Source organism: Ursus americanus, chromosome 7 (assembly GCF_024610735.1).
Source record: "Ursus americanus isolate L20-20 chromosome 7, mUrsAme1.1.p, whole genome shotgun sequence".
NCBI lineage: Eukaryota > Metazoa > Chordata > Mammalia > Carnivora > Ursidae > Ursus > Ursus americanus.
In genome coordinates, this window is record NC_142133.1 from 48,255,104 (window position 1) to 48,275,000 (window position 19,897).

Genomic DNA, 19,897 nt, shown 5'->3' on the forward strand with positions numbered 1-19,897 from the left:
ATAATGTCAACAGTTTCACGTTTAAATTAGGAGGTACATATTTGGCAAATTCCTGATTGTTGAATGAAGCGGGATGAAAGCCCATGATGATCTTAGCTTAAAAATTTATCATAATTGCTGTAAGTGGGATACTCTTATCATTATTAGGTTGTTATTCATATAAAATCAGGAGCTTATTAAATTGTCCTTGACCTCAGTGTTTTAGATTACCAAAGTTGAAAGTCCTTTATATTTCACATCAGCTACTTCAGTGGTTCAAGTGCTATTGAAATTTTTTCACTGAACGAAATTGATTAAAAAACGTTGACCATATTGTGTCCATATCTTATATCTATTTTGTAATGGTTTTGAACTTGCTTTTTAGGCCATGTCTTCTCAGTGTACATTGACATGAATTATTCAGTTATTTTGATCCATGATAATTAGAAAATTTGGGTTCACATAGGTGGAGGTGAGATGGGAACTTCATTAATGAATATTACTTTAGGGCTTTTATTTTTTGCAGATTTTATTCTGGAAGTGCAACCATCCCAAAGGTTGAAGGCACTAACATAACAGGTATATAAGACTATGCTGTAATAATTTCATTTTTGTGTTAATACATTGCACCTATTTGTAGTAGTAGTAGTATTGAGAAACCGATTTACTTTTGTTTTCTTTTTCAAATTAAGGGATTGAAGAAGTGGTCATTCCAAAAAAGAAAACTTGGTGAGTATTCAGTGTTTATTCAGCAAGCGATGAGTGCAAAACATTCGTAGGAAAGGAGCCAATGACATGAAGAACAATAGAGAGCATTCCATAGGGATAAAACAGCTGATGGGAGAAAAATTTGGGAGTTGAAAAGAACATAAAGGAAGGTGGAGAGTAGTGAGTGAATGGGACATGAGATTTACATAAGAGTTAAAAGATCATCTGAAGTAAGTTTGGGTTAATAGTTAAAAAATAATGGTTAATTATGAGCATCATTATTAGAATAACTTTTTTTTTTTTTCCATTTAAGGAAGTTCTTAGAAGGTTGGGGGACCAGACAGAAGTGTTATCGGTACAGTCTTTAATGAAGTAAAATAAAATAGTGTGGACAGAGTTTTGCCTTTTTTAGCTAACCAGGTAGATCTTTGAATAAATTGCCTTAGTCAACATTTGTTGAATATATGAGAACTACAACTTCTCCACAGAATTCTTACAGTAATGATTTTGAATGCATTTTGTGGCCTTCAAAAAGCCAGGTCTTTAAGTAGGACCTGAAGATTCAAGTTCATTTAAAAAAAGAAAAAACTTTCTTAAATTACAGAAGTAATTAACTGTTGTGGGCGGGGGCACTAAATGCAAGAAGGGAATAAAATTACCAGCAGTCACTCTGCTCAGAGGCAAGTTACTTAATCTGTCTGTTCCATAGTAAACATGGATAATGACAGCACCAGGCTCAAGGAATAAAGGAGCGTTTGAATAGCGCCTTCCACATAGCTCTCAGAAGATCACTATTTTAAAATTCTAAGGTATAACTTTTTTTTATATAAATTACAGTTGATCTTTGAATAACATGGGTTTGAACTGCACGGGTTCATTATGTTTTCCCGTAAATACAGTACTGTATTGTAAATGTATTCTTAACGGTTTTCTTAAGGAAAATGTTTCCAGCTTACTTTGTTATAAGAATACAGTGTGTAACACACTTAATATACAAAATATGCATTAATCAATTGTTCGTGTTATCAGAAAATCTTTAGGCAACAGGCTATTAAGTTTGGAAAGAGTAAAAAGTTATACATGGATTTTTGACTGTGCAGGTGACACAGGAGTTGGTTGGTACTCCTTGTTCAAGGGTCAACTATATACATTTAGTTCGGGAGAATTGATTTGTATCTATGAATGAGGCACTTTCTTGAGTGGCATTCATGTCCAGAAAACTTTACCAACCCAGTGTACCTCTGTCCCTGAGGAAGGTACTGTAAGGAATACAAAAGAGGGAAAATTTGGAGGATGTGCTCAGATGGTTTATGATATAGTTGAGTCACATGCATTTTGTTTTTTACACTTTATACTTACATAAGTACTAATCTTACACACGTGGCTGGGGGCACACAGGATATAATCAATGATGATCGTATTACACTAGTCAAGGGGAGTTTTATTGAAAATGTAGAAATTTACTTGCACCTTAAATGAGTAAGATTATTTTATTGGAATCAGAATCACCAGGGAATTTTGTTTAAAATGTATATCCCCATAGGTAATTCTTGTGAACCCTAAAGTATGAGACCTATAGATACAGAAAACAGAAAGGTAGAGTGGGACATGACCATAACATATTTGCTGGTAGGAAGAGGCCAAACAGGCAGTCCTGTAGTAAACTGAGGACTATTTATTTATAGCCCAGGAACCAAGAATGGTTTTTACATTTTTTTTTTAAACTTGAGAAAAGTGAAAAGTTTCATGACCATGACCATGTGAAAAGTATAATTTCAAATGATCCTCAAAAATGACCATGTGAAAAGTATATGAATTTCAAATTCCAGTGTCAGCTAAAATTGTTCTGGAGTGTAGCCTCATTTGCTAACGTCTATGGCTACTTTTATGGTATGCCGCATAACTCCGCAGAGCCCCTGTGACCTATAAAGTATAAGATACTATTTGTATCAAAAAGTGGTTTCTGTGCTCCGGAATTTAGGCTTTTATACCTGGAAGAGGCCGTAAGGGCTACAAATTCTTGTTGCCTTATTTTAGATATGCATCACCTTTTAAGGGTGTGCTTTCCTGATCACTCAAGTGCCATAGAAGACTTAAACTATACAGGGTCATTTGTGAAAACTCACATTGTGAGTTTTCATAAATGAGTGTGATGTGATAAAGGCTGTGTCGTGAACAGGTTAATCTGAATTGTGTAATGATTTTAGGGATGACAGGGAGTCCAGTTATAATCGATGCATAGGTAACTGGGTCCTAAAAGATAGTAAAACTTATTAAGAGGGGCACCTGGGTGGCTCAGTTGGTTAAACATCTGACTCTTGATCTCAGGGTCGTGAGTTCAAGCCCCACGTTTTAAAAAAAAAAAACAAAACTCTTAGATTGGCACAGAGAAGATGTGGAGAAATGGATGCTCAGATACATTTGTTGATAGGGCACTCTAGTGGAATAATACTTGGGAGGAACGTTTGCAGAATGATGATTTAAAATGTGTATACCTTACTGATTAGCTATTCTGGAGGAACACTTGCATAAATCCAGAGACATGTTTTTTATAACTTGGGAATAATAACAAGCTGAGACAGTCTGAAGGCCCATAGATAAATAAGTGGATAATGAGAAGTGGTTATCACTTAAAGGAATTAATTAGATTTATATGTAGTAACATGGATAATACAAATTTATGTAAGCAGGTGTACAGAAGGACAGTTTTTTTATGGCTGTGTGAGAGAGAGAGAGTACTTTAAAAAGTTCTGGAAATACAAAAACCAAACTTGGCAGCACCTGGCTGACTCAGTCAGTAGAGCATGCAACTCTTGATCTCGGGGTTGTAAGTTTGAGCCCCACAGTGGGTGTAGAGAATTAAACAAATGCCAAACTCAGTGGAGTAGGAGGGATGTCACAAGATGACACCATAACCTTTAATGTTCTAATATATTTTTTAGGGATAATGTATCCATTGAGGTTGCTTTTTAAAATAATCCTTTTTTAAAAAGGGAACTAGTGAGTAGTCTGTCATAATTTTCTTACTGTTATTTGCTCTTACTGTTATTTGCAGTATGTTAGGAAGTTATGTTGACTTGATAAGACCTATATGCTATGGTAAGCTTTAGGGAATGCTAAGAGATAAAAGGATGTTTTGTCTCGATGAAATTACATAATTGTGATTTTAAAAAATGAATAGAAAACCCAGTGGATTTTATACACATCAGGAAATTATTCAGTCTTGATGTAATATAAAATTCCCTGAATGTTTTGTCTATTTGAGATCATTTGTGTCGTTATAAATGTTAAACTTTTTTTTAGAAAAATGCTTTCGGTTTATTAAATTTAGTTCATTTTTGGAAAGGAAACTCATAAAATCCAACAGAAAGAATATATTTGGAAACAGATTGTCTTGGTTTATCTGTTCAGTGAAATCTCTTTTTCCAGTAGTTAGTGAGGGTCTCCACCCATAGCACAGTGGACAGCTGGCTGAAATGTTTATAAAGGGTATATATAGTTGAGAGGTTCTAAATGAGAAGAGTACAGCAGAATCATCTGGGAATTCAGTAAGAATATATGTGACAGTTCTCCGTGGAACTTTGAGGATTTGATTCAGGAAGTCCAGAGGGCATCTTGTGATTTATTCTCATATGTAGCTGAGTTAAGAGCCACCACTTCAAAACAAAACAAAACACCACTTTAGATAGAAGAAGGAAGAGTAGCCCAGAAAGTGCAATAAGAATGCATAGGAAAACAGGGCACCTGAGTTTGAGCCCCCCATGGGTATAGAGAATATTTAAAATCTCGAAAAAATGCATAGGAGAACGGATAGGACAGGTAAGATTCAGGATAGATAGTATTATGAGCTAGGGGTGGAAATCACTAGCCTTTCGGAAATGGTGTGATGGAACAGGCCAGAGAGGGTAGGCACAGTATAGTAGGAACAGGTACTACGTACCTCCAGGCAAAAGAATAGGACAGTTTTCTCATTTTCTAGCTTGTTTTTCTAGTGATCTTGAGAAATAAGAACTGACTTTAGTTGAGACCTGAACTTTTTTGTTGGCCGATCCATACTGAGAGTAGAATCACTTGTTCGGTTTTGTGGGTATGAAAATCCCTGACATGGGTTAACTCGTGGTTCTTGTTCTCAGGGATAAAGTGGCTGTTCTTCAAGCACTTGCATCCACAGTGAATAGGGTAAGTAGGAATTCAGGTTTTTGTTCTGGATCTTGAAAGCTTCTTAGGAATGATCCAATTCAGTCCCTTCATGTGACAAATGGGGAAACTAAAGCTTTTAAAGGAACTGGCTCTAAAAGTCCTTGACTTAGGCTCATGTCTTTTATCTCCAAATTCAGTGTTTTTATCCTAAGCCAGTGATCTTTTAAACTTAATCCCCTGAAGAGCTGTTGGAACGCATGGCCCTGCGGGTAATTGGGCTGTGATACTACAATGCAAGAGGTCTGTCTGTAGACGAACTTTGAGACCTGTTGTACCGACCATGCCGTAAATGATGCAGTGATTAAGGATTGGGTCCTGGAACCAGTGTTTTGTTTCATAGCTGATCAACTAGCTTTGTGAGCTGCATCAAAAAGTTATTTTATCTCGTGATGCTTCTATGTGATTATCTGTAAAGTGGGATTTGATTATAGTCTCAAACTTCAAAATTATAGCAAGAACTATATCAGCTAATACATAATAGAAGGATTTAGGGCAGTACCTAGCACAAAAGAAATGCTCAGTAAATGTTGGTTATTTCTGAAACTGTTTTAGTGAAATATTTGTCAATAACTTGCTCTGTTCACAATTCAAAAACAGAGTTTGTAGTCTGATAGATAATCTGAAACCTTGGTAAATTCCTCAGAAACGGAACTTCCTTTTTTTTTTTTTTTTGAGTAATCTCTACACCCAATGTGAGGCTCAAACTCAGGACCCTGAGATCAGGAGTTGCATGCTCTACTGCCTGAGCCAGCCAAGCGCCCCAGAAATGGAACTTTCTGACCAGTTGTATTTTTCGTAATATGAAAACTGTACTTTTAATTTCAGCTGTGGGGTTAATGTTTAGAATAATGAAGACGTTAACTGCCACAATATCTGCGTGGTTACTAATTTTCTTTAAGGCGATTGTCACAGATTTCTAGAATTGCTTTCTATTATAGATGTTAAGCTTAAGGAGTATTGGGCCAGCTATGCCCTGATATATCCTAGCAGTTTCTCAGAAGGGGTTTTTATAATACTGCATCTCCATGCTAGCAAGGCGTTGAGATTTTCAGCAGTTCACTTATCTCTAAATAGGCACCTGAAATGTAAACTAGACCGTTCTCAGTTTTTAATGAGAATGGCCTTCAAGTCAAAGAAGTTGTAGAACTATGTGTGCAGTTGTCTGATCTGTCTGAGTTTGGGCCCTTAAAATCCAAGGTATAGTGATTTATTCACCCAGTAACCACATATTCTACCCTTCTGCTGCTTGCCAGGCACTGTGCGGGATGTCGAATAAAGACAGCCCTTGCACAGTCCCCGAGAGGGAGCATGAAGGAGCACTGAGGCTGGGGAAGGACTTCCAGAGGAGCTGATAGTTGGATTGCTGCTAGGAAGGTGAGCGGCAAGGACCTGTGGGAAAGAGCATTCCTAGCAGAGGCAGCACCGTGCGCAAAGGCGCAGAATGAGTAGTTGGTATGGTCAGAATCAAGGATTTGAGGGGTGGAGAAATGAGATGGGCAGGATGATGAATGCTATGCTGAGGACTCTAGTCAGGTCCTCTGAAGAATTTTAAGCAGTGGTATGATAACCAGATCTTAGAAAAGACAGCTATGTGAAGATGGGAAACCTTTCAACTTTAATGTAGCATAAGGGTCTTAAAACTAGCATGTCCAAACCCAAACCTTTGCTATCCCCTCAGTGGCAACTCCATTATTCTGATTGCTCAAGTCAGAACCCTAGGAGTTATCTGTGACTCTTTCTCTCATGCTGCACATTAGTACTTTGTTTCTTCCTTCAAGATATATGTGCATGGAGTCCCAAGACCACTCCCAGGTTCAGTGATTGGCTAGGAGGACTCCCAGGACGCAGCATATAGTCCTACAGATAGAAAAGGACACAAAGCAAAGTCGGCCAAGGGAAAAAGCACATGGGGTGAAATCCAGAAGAAACTGGGTGCAAGTTTCCAAGAGTCTTTTCCCCGTGGAGTCACACAGGACACGTTTAATTCCTCCGGCCGAGTTGTGACAGCAGTTGTGAAACATCTGCCACGAAAACTCATTAGAGACTCGGGACCCGGAGGTTTATTTGGTGTCTGGCCACATAGGCACCCTGTGCCTGGGACACACCAGAATTCCAGACTTTCAGAAGGAAGGCAGGAGTTCAGTGTAAACCACCTTTGTGCAAACAATTTAGGCACAGTGAGCCTTCTCATCAGTTCTGGGGATGGTGGGAACCCTCCCAAAATCCACGTTTCCAGGTGCCAGCCAAAGGCCAGCAGTCTCAGGCCTGGTCACTCTGCACATTATCGGATTCTCCGCTCGTGTCGTCATCACCGTGATCGCTTTAGTTGTCTAAGTCACCATCTCTTCCTACCCTGGGCCCATCACAGCAGGCTCTGTCTTTTCCACTGCCCCAGCTCCCCACAGACTGCTCGCAATTAAGCAGCCCTAATGATTCCAATAAAATGCTGGATCACATCACTCTTTCCTCAGAACTCAAGCGGCCCCTCATTTGTCATAATTGGGATAAAAACTGAAGTCCATATGAGGGCTCCTAAGGCCCTCCCATGATCCTCCCCACCCCCACATTACCTTTCTGACAGCGTCTCTTGCTGTCTTCTTAGGCACCCTACCTGAGCCTCATGGGCCTCCTTGCAAATTCTCAGTTTCCCAGCAGGCATACCTCTGTCTCAGTGTCTAGTGTTTGCTGTTCCTTCTGCCTGGACTGTTTCCCCCGAGATACTCCTATTACTTGCTCCTTACCTGCTTGACTCCTTGCCTCAGTATCACTTTTTCAGTGAGGCATTTCCTGACCACCCCACTTAGGTTGTAGATATGTCACTTTCTTGTCCTTTTTTCTATTTCATTTTTCTGCATAGCAGTTATCTGTATTTAATTCACTGTTTATTGTTTATTTTTACTTTCTGGAGGTTTCCCCCCCGCCACTAGATTGTAAGCTTTATTGGGGTGGGGGGTGATTTTATTGTCTCCCCGGTAGCTAGAAGCAGCCTGGCATGTAGGAGATGCTCTAAATAGTGACCGGGAAGGCACTGAACTTCGGCCGTGGCAGTTGGGCTAAGGGACAGTGCAGCAGGTTAAGGAACTGGCGTTGGTTGGATCTGATGAGTGCTCAGTTGAAGGGAAGTAGTGCGACAGGATGTACAGGTCGGACTGCAGGGTGTTCTGTACCATTCACCGAGAGAAGACAGGAGGTAGCTTCAGGGAAGTTCACTTTGGGGATCAGTTTGGTTCGAGGCATCTGAGCTACAGGCCAGAGTGGAGTTGTTTCCCACAGACCGTGAAGGACTTGGAAATCGCCAAGGGAGGGAAACTGGGAGATAAACAGGAAGAATAAGTTTAGTAGGTTAAAAGAAGTCCAGCATGTCACCAAAACTATAGGCTCTAAACAGGTATTTAACAAGGGTGGTGCAGAGGGTCAGAACCAGAGCCCAGGGACTCGTTTGAGTGTAATCAGGGAGCGAATAACCCAGGGCAGCTGACCTAGAACTGCCACCTCTGGTTTACCGTTACATGACTGCCTCGTCTTGGTAGAGAGACATAACCAGATGACATGAGCCTCCCATGAGTGTGAAGGGTTATGGGTTTTGAAAGTGGCAGCAGGAAGCTGAGACCCAAGAAAAAATCCTACCTCCAAAGCCTTCCGTGTGAGCAGCCTTCCCTTGAGAGCTGCAGGGAAGCTGTCCCTTGGAGAGTCCAAGTCAGTAAGACAGGGCATCAAGGGGACAGTCAGGAGAGATTCTGGCTACAGGGTGAGTTTTTCCTATGGAACAAAGGCCCCAGAAGGCCCAGGAAAGGCAGCTCCAAGGGACAAGAGAGGAATAGAGAAAGTAATTGGGGGGCGGTTTTCAGTGAGTGGTACTGAGGAGTTTTGTTCAGGGTTCTCCCTAGAGCAGTGTAAAGAAGTACGTGGACACAGGAGAAGCTGCTGCTGCTCGCTTCTTCCAAGAGGGCACAACAGTATCCTCCACTCGGAGGAGGGACTCGGCCGGGTAGTGGCCAGGCTTTGAAGGAGTGCAGGACACTGGTGCCCATACTGGTTAATTCAGAGCATCTTTCATTTGAAACAGCAGGAGGTCCTGGTAGCGCCCTCAAATCTTAAGTAGTCATGGGGGTTTGAGCCATTGTTTGCTTTGCGTGTAATGACAACTGAGTCTTACAGAGCTGAGAGGATGGTATAGGTATTTGTGTCTCTAACTGTACACACGCACATTTCTGTATGTGTTACATATGTCATTAAAACTTACTTTACAGAGTTTTTCATCAAAACTCGAGGTATTAATGAAAATCTAACTAAAGAGACTTCTGTGTCTTCACAGGACGCCACAGCTGCCCCTTACGCATTTCAGGATGATCCTTTCCTCATACCAACATCCTCCGTGGAATCTGTGAGTGTTTTCATGTAGTTTTCTAGCATTATGTTTTCTCTTGCTTATTTGGGTACAAGCACAGATGCAGATTTTAGCTTCGGTGGAAAAACCTTTGAAAAGGTAACAGTTTCACAGTTTTAGAGATCGGCTATGGAAAGGATTTGGAGTTTGGGATTTAATACTTAGGGCTCTTTCACACTGGAGCAGTCCACTCGGTTTCAGTGCACTGGTTTTAGGTAGCCCAAGCTGTATGTAAGATGTGACTTAAAATGTCACGCTCAGTAGCAGAGGTGGTTATGTAACCGTGTGTAATTTAACTTCTAACTGGGTTTGTACGTATTGTTGCCTTCTTCGCGGGGGAGGCTTACTGAGGGTATAATTTTGATCTCTTGAGTCAGTTTATATCTAAATCCTTTTCTTTATATAGCGTTCATTTTTATTGGCAAAGAAGTCTGGGGAGAATGCAGCAAAGTTTATTATTAATTCACATCCCAAATATTTTCAGAAGGACATAGCTGAACCTCATATACCGGTAAGGAGAGGTAATTGTGATTTTTCGGGTATTACGATGTAAATGTAAACTAAACCAAGTTTTCATGGCTAATATTTTAGTAGCCACTTGAATGTCCTCAGTATTGGGTGAAATCTTTTGATGGGTATAGTTATCTTGGCTTACAGTAGTAAATTTTTTTTTTTTTTTTTAACTCTTGTCTGTATTTGCTCCTCATCCTATTTTCCCCATTTGGCTTCTGTGACACCAGAATCTTAGGTCTTTACCTCCATGACTGTTCTTTTCAGTTTCCTTCGGTACCTTTTCTCTCCACCCCTTGAGTGTTGAGGTCTTTGTAGGTTTCCAGGCTCAGACATTGTCTTTTTCCTGTCTGCAGTCTTCCTGCGTCAGCAGCCCTTCTATTCCATTTGGCATTCTTGTATATCTGGCCCAGATCCCTCTACTTTGGTACTCCAGTGTCTTGGTTTCCTTCAAAGTGTGTCAACCCTTCTGCCTTTTACTTTGAACTCCAAATTGTATTTCCAACTACTTGTATGTCCTGTAGTCATGAAGCGTGAGTGTCACGCGGTGCGCGCTGCGTGTTAGCCATTGTGCTCGGTGCTAGTGTTAGAGTGGCCAGTGGAACAGAGGCACCTCTGCCCTCGTGGGTTTGTTAGTGGAAATAGTAACCCTCAAACTCATGTCCCAGACTCCTTTCTTCCTGAAACACACGCAACCAAGCACAGCCTCCTGCTTCTCAAGCACCAGCTCCCAGTGACAAAGCAAGAAGTCAGTGCGATTGTGCAGGGACAGTGGCAGTGATGGTCTGTGTCCGCCCCTGGATGTTTCTAACCAGCAGTTACTCCTTTGTGAGCTGATTGAAGCCTTCCATCGGTCTCTGCCTCCTCGGCAGACACCACTGTCAAACCTTCCAGAGCTCTCGTCATTTACGCTGCACCGTAATTCTTTCTTTCCTTGCTCTCTCCGTTAGATGGGGAGAACCCTGAAGGTAGAGAAGGACTTTGATCTGTGTCTCCAGTGCCTTGCTTTGTGCATGGCAGAAAGTGGTTGGCATTCAATAAGTATTGAAATGAACTAGTGAGTGAGGTAAAATCAACATAGCTTGGTGATGGTCAATGTCTACAGAGTAAAGGAAGCATCAGGGCTGAAAGGTTTCTGCCTTTGCAAACCAGGTATATTCTGACACTTTGAAACAAGATTGGAAAGAAAGGACAAAGGATAGTTTCGGCAGGGGACGAAGTAAGTTCAACTTGAAGTTGGGGAAGTTAGTTGGAAACCAGATTCTTTAGATATGAATTAAATATTTATTTATTTTTGGGTGCTTTTAAATTCTCCCTGAGCTGGGAGATAGCTAAATGATCTTGTTTCGGGTCCCAGAGGGGTTCTTTGATTTTTTTTTTTTTATTTGTTTGTTTTTTTAAGTTATAGTCCCTACAAAGACGTACACGTGGTGCCTGGTGCGTGAAACATGAATTGGGGCAGTGACGTTTTATTTTGGTGTGTTGGTGATAAAAGTTCAGTCTTGCTCCGTTATTGCCCCTTTACCTGTTGGTGGTAACTAGCCATCTTCTTTTCCTAGTGTTTAATGCCTGAGTACTTTGAACCTCAGATTGAAGATATAAGTGAAGCAGCCTTGAGGGAAAGAATCAAGCTCAAAAAAGTCAAAGCTTCCGTGGACATGTTTGATCAACTCTTACAAGCAGGTGACTCAGTTCATTTAAAGCACCCCTCAGAACGTGGGCTCGGAAGTGGGCTGTGGTTACGTGATCCTGCTGGTTGTGAGCAAAAGTTATAAGGATCTCTGCTTGATGCTGTGTTCATATTTTTAAGAGTTAATAATACTTTAAGTTCTGTTTCAGCTTTCTTTTCGAAGTATAAGTGAGATAAGTGAGATAGAGTTGCAACTTAGTTTACTGTGCTGGTGGGCTGTGATGTGCCGCGGGCAGAGAGATTATAGAGCCATTCATCCTTGGCTTCCATTTTTAACCTTAGGCATGGACATACTGTATTCACATTTCTTGTACTCTTTAAATATGTTTGGAGGCATAAACAGACAAAGGTATATTTAAAAAGGAAAGAGCACTAACTGGAATACTGATTCTAGCTCTGACACTGATTAGCTCTGTGGCCTTGGAAAAATCACTTAATTTCTCAGAACTTCTGTCTCTGAAATTCTCTGGCTCCCTGAATTTGATTCGGATGCACCTCTGGCGGTATAGATGTAAATTACATGGCTTGTAAACTACCAGGGGAAAAATGTACCTAGTAACATCAAAGGCAGCGGGAGTTTAAGTTAATGGACTCCAGAATGCCGTTCAGTGATTTAGGATAACAGTCAACCGAACAAAGAAGAGATAGGAACTGGGCTGAATCATTCCATGTACATTATCAAACACAGGAAACCTTTGCAGAAAGCTGTGTTTGATTTGAGAATTCTGCTGTGTAGTCTGCTGTGGCATTGGATATACAGATGAATTGCTGGTGCAGCTTGTAATTTAGGAAGGCTTTTCCCTCTGTTGAGTATGGTAAATGGTAAGTCTGCCTTCAGGTACTTAGTGCTCAGAGCTGTCTTCCTCCAGTTCCATACACTGTGTGCTGTAGGCACATGCAGACATTCAGTAACCGTTTCTAAAGACCGTGTGTCAGACCCACAGCTCAGAGTAATAGAACAAGCCAATATGCCATGGGGGGAGTAGAGGGAGTTTTACTGTCAAGCCGCTAATAAGTACCAGACACTTTGCTTGGCATCTCACGTACTTAATTCTGTAACACTTTAGGAGTTGGTGTGACTTGCAATCATTTTATAAAGGAAACTGGTTATTAAGTTTCCAGGGATACACAGTTCTGAGAGAGTAAGATCCAGTCCAGTTACCCCCTATAGCCTCTTCTCTCCGCTCTGCTCTTTTCTGAGCTTTTAAATTTCCCAGTTGGCATTTTTTTATCAGTATATTTCCTTTAGAAAAAATGCTTGTATCTCATACTTCCTGTTCTCTTTTTTTCCTGGCGTCGAGATGGGAACATGATGTATTTGAGTTTCACTTTTTTAAAGCCGCTATGATTAGACATTTATGCTAGTATTTTAGGCAGGTATTCCAGTGAGGGCCCGTATCCAGGCAGAATAGTTATGCTTGCATTTGTAAAGATGGAACCAGGCCACGGGAACTAAGTGGCAGTACTTTGCTGAGTGTTCAGTTTACAGGCGATAGTTAAAACCATGAGATTGCTTCTCTGGGGACATGAGTATATAAACTAAGCACAGGGTCCGGTGTTGTCTTGTGCTGTCGTCCCTCCTGTCAGACCCCAAGGTTATTAGGGGTTGTGTCCCTGTCTGCATCTCTCCAGGTGCAGAAGGTGCTGTGGAGTGCACACCCATCCACCCTTAGAATGACGGATGATTCTACATATGTAGCCAAAAGCCACAGCTTAGAGAAAAAGGGAAGAATTTTAATCCAGTGAGCTTCTGCTCTTTATTGTTTCAGTGTTTCTTTCCCTTTTTTTCTCTACCCACAGGAACCGCTATATCTTTGGAAACAAGTAATAGCCTCTTGGATTTGTTGTGCTATTATGGTGACAAGGAGCCCTCAACCGATTATCATTTTCAGCAAAGTGAAAAATCTGAAGAGTTGGTAATGGGTTTTGGCAGTGATTTTTTTAAATTTCTTCTGATAGTAATATTTCAAAGTAAGGCAGGTTCTCATGCCATATGTTAGGAGAGTAGAGATTTGTTCTGAGATGTGATGTGATATAGTAGCTTTGATAAAAACTGGTGTGGAGGAAGAAAAATTTAAACAATTATTTTAATTCTGGTTCCCTTCCTAAAAATATTTTGACCTTGCCTACCCCATGCAGGCAAAGCTTTGACCAGAAACGTCTAGGCAAACTCCTCTCTTGTTACTTACAGTGACCATATGATGCACAAAGAACAGGGAAAGGCTCCCTGGCCGCAGCCCCCCAAAAATGCATATGTAATGTGGTAAGGGGAGTGAGCACACTGTGCCGGGGGTGTAGAGCAGTATTGTGCCAAGGCCTATAGAGAGGGAGTCCTATCTTAAATTCTCAACCCAAGAGTTTTACTTCTAGAAAAAGATCCCAAGGACATCTTTGGGTCATGTGAACAAAAATTATATACATCATTTTCATAATATTCATACGTGTAGTTACAAAATGTGGAAAACTGGATATCCAGTGGCGTGTGATTGGATTATGGTAACGTGGCGATGGAGTGCACTAGTGTAGGTCTGTTTGGCTGTGAAAAAATGCAGCACATATTGATAAGTGAGAAGATAGGCTTGACAATAGTATTTCATTTTTATAAAATATTTTCATATGCATGAGGGAAAATGAAAAATTAAGTGCTTTTCCTTCCATTTATGTCTAATTTTCCTCCACTAAATATGGATTATTTACATACAGAGTAATTAAGTCTTTTAAAACGTGTAGGCATGTATGTTATTTCTGTGTGGATCAATTGAGCCGGATAGAGCTGGCTCAAGCCAGGCTGTGTTTGGATTTCCAGTTCTTCTGTCTGGGCGAGGCTGTGCAAGGTACTGGCTTCGTCTGTCTCCAGGCTGTCAGTTCCCGTTTTAAGGGCTAGCTTTACTTTTCATCTCTAAAGGAGCTGATTTATGCTAAAGAAATTATCAGGTTTTTAAATGAACATTCACTGGGTTTTTTCTTCAGCTTCTGTTGGATCTGTATTTTACTTTTCCACAGTTTCCTTTGCTTTTCTGATTTTAAGTATTCTAAGTAGGGAGAATGCATTGCATCGTTACCTTTTGTTTTATTTCTGTTGACGGTTCATTTCAGGAGGAGGCCGCAGAGGAAAATAATAAGAAATCTGAGAAGGCTGATCATCAGTTTGGAGTCACGTGGAGGTATGCGAGACGTCATTAGAACCTTGCAGTGTGGTTTTTTATGGGGCATGGCATGTTCCCCATCACCCCCTCAAGAAGATGTGCTCTTGAAGTTTTCTAAAATAGAATTCGTTTTCAGCGTACAATGCAAATGTGACCATTAGTATTCATGTGCATTTAGAGCTCATTCCGTAAGATTTTTACTTCCAACCAGCAGTACAGGGTTGAAATTTCACTCCCCCCATTTCACTTCATGTCACCTTCATGTAGTGTTGGTTCCTTGGGTAGTTTGATCAGTGCTCCGCTCTGCAATCTGTGCCTCCCGTTCTGAAAGATTGGGTATTTTTGTTCACGTAAGAATACACATACCTGGAATGTAGTTCTAAATTAAGGCTACTGGCCAGCAAGCAGAAAAACTCAGCGTTTCCAGCAAAGGGGGAGTAACGTTTAACCAGCATTTGAGAATTTAAGTTATGGAATAGAAATGTCTAGTAAGTAAGAGATATTTCACGTGGACATCTGGAAAAGGAAAGCTACCATTAATATCTGAAGTCTTTTTTGAAGTGATAAATAGAATCAAACATTAAATTTCTTTAGATTTTAGTAATTTCGCATAGTGGTTAAAAGCATGGACTTTGGCATACCATCCTGGCTCAAATCCTGGTTCTAATTTCCGAGACCTCTTTGTAAGAGGCAGAAGCAAGATACAGCGTAGTCTGTAGAACATGGTCACGTTGATTGATTGGTTGGTTGACAGAGAGGCAGCACCAGAGTGTGACACGTACATGCTAGAATATGAGAGAGAGATTCCAGAGAAACTCCTTGTCCGTGGTGGCCTCTGGGGAGTTGTATATGGTTGAGAGGGGGGTGGGGAAACGTCACTGTGTACCCTGTGTACACTGCTTTTGTTTAGTCCTGTGAGTGTGTATTTTTTGTAAAAATGTTCAGTCCTGGTTCCATCATTCACCGCCAAGCTGCAGACCACTAGAGGTTTTCGAGCCTCAGTTTTCCCGCTTTTCAAAATGATAACCGTGTCTCGCTCTCTACCTGCGTGGTAAGAATTGTATGAAGTGCTTGGCACAGTGCTTGGAACATTCTGAACTCTCAGTAGATTATGGTAGCTATTGGTTTTTCCTGTTTCCCCTGGTTCATTTATTCTTCTGTGTCTAGGACAAAAAACAATGCTGAGAGAATCTTTGCTCTAATGCCAGAGAAAAATTCACACTCCTACTGCACAATGATCCGAGGAATGGTGAAGGTAACATTTATTTATTTTTACATTTTTATTATTTAATTTCCACTAAATCAGGATTTTTCACCCTCAGAATTATTGACAGTTGGGCCTGATAATTTGTTGTCCTGGGGCTCCCCAGTGCATTGTAGAGTGTTTAGAAGCTCCCTGTTCTCTACCCACTGCATGTCAGTACTTATATCCTCCCCAGCTCTCAGTTTTGACAACCAGAAGTATCCAGGAATTATATGTCACCTGGGAGGCAAAATTTCCACAGCAGTGGAGTATAAACTTCATGAGAACCAGGACCTTGTCTGTTTTGTTTACTACTGTATTCCCAAACCCTAAAACAGTTGATGGGCAAATATTTCTTAAGTCAGCATGTTAGAAGATGCGTAATGTTTATGCTTTCTCTCTCCTAGCACCGAGCTCCTGCGCGGGCATTAAACTTATACACTGAATTATTAAACAACAGACTCCATGGTAAGTGTGTTTGTGGAGAATTCCTTTTCTTCCCTTAAAAATCTGTAACATCTGGGACGCCTGGGTGGCTCAGTTGGTTAAGCATCTGCCTTCTGCTCGGTCATGAGCCCAGGGTCCTGGGATTGGGCTCCCTGCTCAGCGAGGAGCTTGCTTTTCCCTCTGCCTGCCACTCCCTCGGCTCGTGCTCTCTCTCCCTCTCTGACAAATAACAAATAACTAAACCTTTAAAAAAAAAAAAAAAAAGTCTGTAACATCTTTGAATCTGCAAAATATTTGGATCTAGCCTCAATTAGGAGCTCAGTTTTCATCTTTTCATGTGGTATTGGTGGTAGAAGCAGGAGGAGAGATCCAGAGCGGGCAGTGTCTGGTTTTGTGGGCACATGGTAATGAGCTAGGAGCCACACGTGCATTACTGCTCTGCCTTAAACAGAGCCATTTAGGGGTTAAACTTTAACCCAGATTTTCGTTTTTACAGCTGATGTGTACACCTTCAATGCATTGATTGAAGCAACAGCATTGAGTGTGAGTGAAAAATTGGAGGACAAGTGGAATAATATACTGGTAAGGAGGAACCCTCATTTTGTTTCCTAATGGGCCTAAAATACCTTTTCCTAGAAACAAAGGGCGTAGAGACAGCAGTTACTGAGCATTTTCGTGGCAGGTACTAAAACACTGGGCACTCGCGGTTCTGTATTTACACCCTCCCAGCAACCCTGCAGTTTAAACAGCTGTGTCTGATGTGTGAGAAGAAAAAGTTACTTGACCCAGAGTCTATGGCTAGAATTCAGAAAGACCTTGGTTGCTTTATTTCTCATTTATAGTTATTTTATTACAAAAAATAGTATGTATTTACTAAAACAGTTTTATCAGGTAAGTTTGAAAAAATTATGTTCATTGGATTGAAATAACTTAGGAATAGAAATGTTTTTACATTTTTACATCATACAGTTCATGTGTCTTTATACCATACTGCTCATTTTAAAGGAAAACACTCCAGGTCATTCTAGTCTGTTCTTTTGCTTTACTAGGCGGCATGAAGACAGTTGGACACCTTGATGAAATGAGGTGGGGTGACTGAAAGGGGTGACTTCTCTAAAAGGCAAAGTCACTGGACCTGCTAATAGAGAATTCTTAAGTTAGGGATATGTTTATTAACTTCAGACTTAGCCAGAGAGCCAGATTCTTTTTTAGTGTGTAATATTAGTTAATTGGACAAATTACCTACCCGGGCGTAAACAAGACTTAACTGCTTTTGACTCAACTAGGAGCTGCTAAAACAAATGGCTGCCCAGAAGGTGAAACCAAACCTACAGACATTTAATACCATCCTGAAATGTCTCCAGAGATTTCACACATTTGGAAGATTGCCAGCCTTACAGACGTTCCGTGAAATGAAAGCCATCGGAATAGGTGAGTGTGTGTCGTTTTCCTCCCTGGAGGCTGAGATGGTGCTGACCGTAAGTCTTAGATCCAGACAAGTGAACAAGAGATGGTCAACTCTTTTTGCTGTTCACGTGACATATTGAGAATTTGGATTCCGCCATTTGGCACGCTGAATTACAGGTATTTAGTAATGGCGGGATCTCCTTTATCTTCATGCTTTTTATAGCAAATTACAGTGTTCTTTTAATATTTTCGGTACTTTTCTGTGGATTTTCATTTTGGGGAGAACTGTTCGCTTAAGAGTTAAATAGTGTTAAATCCCGTGACATTTTCTTGCATAATTAGGTATTTGAACCTAAATGCGCTACTGTGTTGTATAGTTTCCAGTAACTATTGAAGGTTGTGTGGGACTCCGTTCACTTCAGTGTGTGTTCGTGTTCTTGAATGAAGAATCGAAGTACAAGTACAGTAGCTATAATATTTAGTAGTCACATGTCAGGGCTTTCTAAAAGTGATTGTTCGATACCTTTCCACTTAACATTAATTAAAATGAGCTAGGAAAGGTCTTTGTTCAGAGGAATAGAAATGTATCTTCTTTTACTTAAATACCGAGGTCAGTGTGTCTTTAGTTCAGTGTGTGTCAGTAAACTGTAATTTTGGACAGCTGTGTTTGACTTATTTTTTTCTGTCAACTTGGTTATTTAGAACCCTCGCTTGCAACATACCACTATATTATTCAGCTGTTTTATCACCATGGTATGTATGACATTCTGTATTAATTTTTATAGAAAGCCGACTCATTCCTGTATGTTTATGTGGTAATTGTTATAGGCTTCTTTCACTGCATGCAATTTAGGAATAGAGAACACAAATTAACATCATCCTATAGCCTGAGCAGAAAGTTACTCCCCCTGGAGGGGACAGGGCCATTAAATGTACTAACAGTGTTGGGTACAGTTTACAAACGGTCAGAAGGTGGGGCATCTGGGTGGCTCAGTCAGTTAAGCGTCTTCCTTCAGCTCAGGTCATGATATCAGGATCCTGGGATCGAGCCCCACATCGAGCTCCCTGCTCAGCGAGGAGTCTGCTTCTCCCTCTGTCCTCCCCACTGTTGGTGCTCGTGTGTGTGCGCGCTCGCTCGCTCTCTCATATAAATAAATGAAATCTTTAAAAACAAACAAATGGTCAGAAGATAGTGTTAGTCTGGAGTTCTTTTGCCTCTCCAGAGCTGTGCTTTCCAGTAAAATAGCCATTAGCCACACATGCCTTTTAATTAAAATTAAATGATATTTCAAATTCATTCCTTGCGTTCATGCTAGTTAGCCACACGTGGCTGCTGGCTGCTGTATTCAGTGGTGCAGCGATGGAACGTTGCCATTTGTGCAGGCAGCTGTTGGACAGTGCTGCTCCACAGTAACCTTAACCTTATTTTGAAGCCTTGTAGGAGAACCTTTTGGCTCCGTTTGTCACCTGCTTTAGGTCAGCAGTTCCCTGTAGGAGCTGTGCTCTGTTGGACGGACTTTGGAGCAAGGCACACCCGAGTTGAAATTTCACCTCTGTCATTTACCAGCTGTGCCAAAAGGGACTGGCTACCTTACCTGATTTCATACCGTAGGGCTGTAATGATTAAATGAACCGTGCCCACGGTCTTGTCTCATGCTTGGAAGGCACACAGTAGGCACTCCTAGTCTGTCAGTTCTTACCCATTTACCCCAACTTGAGAAAGAACCCCTGGGTTCAGAAATGACTGCTCTAGTTCTTCTCTCCTGTGGTAGACTTTATACATATAAAACAGAGAGGAACTTGATTATCTCTGTTTTGGTGGGCTGATTTTACAAAATCCATAGCCTCACCTATGGGGAAGATTTTTATTTTGGGGGGGGAGAGGTTACAGACTTTTTCTTGGAAACAGGTAAACAGTTTCCACAATAATTGTATCTTCTAAAATTTTACTCAACCTTGATGACATTATAGTGAAACTAGTGTTTCTGATCCCAAAGCCTGTTGCATTTCTCTCTACCGTCCGTCACACATCACTTTGGTTCAGTTCCAGACCGGTCTGTGGTCCTGCTTCCTAAGTAACACTTGGGAACGTGGGGACAGGCTCAGAGGAGGAGTGTCCGTTGTCTTACGTGCATGTGAACTGGCTCCCTGCAGTAACGACTTCTAGGTATTTACTCAGA

General features: G+C 41.0%; 1 protein-coding gene across 2 annotated transcripts in view; it reads left to right on the plus strand.

Annotated features, from left to right (window-relative positions):
- Positions 1-19,897, plus strand: part of PTCD3 (pentatricopeptide repeat domain 3) — a 30,881-nt gene that overhangs the window by 1,334 nt on the left and 9,650 nt on the right. Inside the window, exons 2-14 of one of the 2 annotated variants that reach the window (XM_045808862.2) lie at positions 506-558; positions 672-708; positions 4,821-4,866; positions 9,203-9,271; positions 9,681-9,785; positions 11,344-11,467; positions 13,275-13,390; positions 14,571-14,638; positions 15,788-15,875; positions 16,271-16,331; positions 16,807-16,892; positions 17,597-17,741; positions 18,420-18,470. In XM_045808862.2, the coding sequence (XP_045664818.2) occupies positions 506-558; positions 672-708; positions 4,821-4,866; positions 9,203-9,271; positions 9,681-9,785; positions 11,344-11,467; positions 13,275-13,390; positions 14,571-14,638; positions 15,788-15,875; positions 16,271-16,331; positions 16,807-16,892; positions 17,597-17,741; positions 18,420-18,470 (1,049 nt within the window). The remainder of the gene's footprint in view (positions 1-505; positions 559-671; positions 709-4,820; positions 4,867-9,202; positions 9,272-9,680; positions 9,786-11,343; positions 11,468-13,274; positions 13,391-14,570; positions 14,639-15,787; positions 15,876-16,270; positions 16,332-16,806; positions 16,893-17,596; positions 17,742-18,419; positions 18,471-19,897) is intronic. The other variant, XM_045808863.2, reaches the window with a different exon arrangement.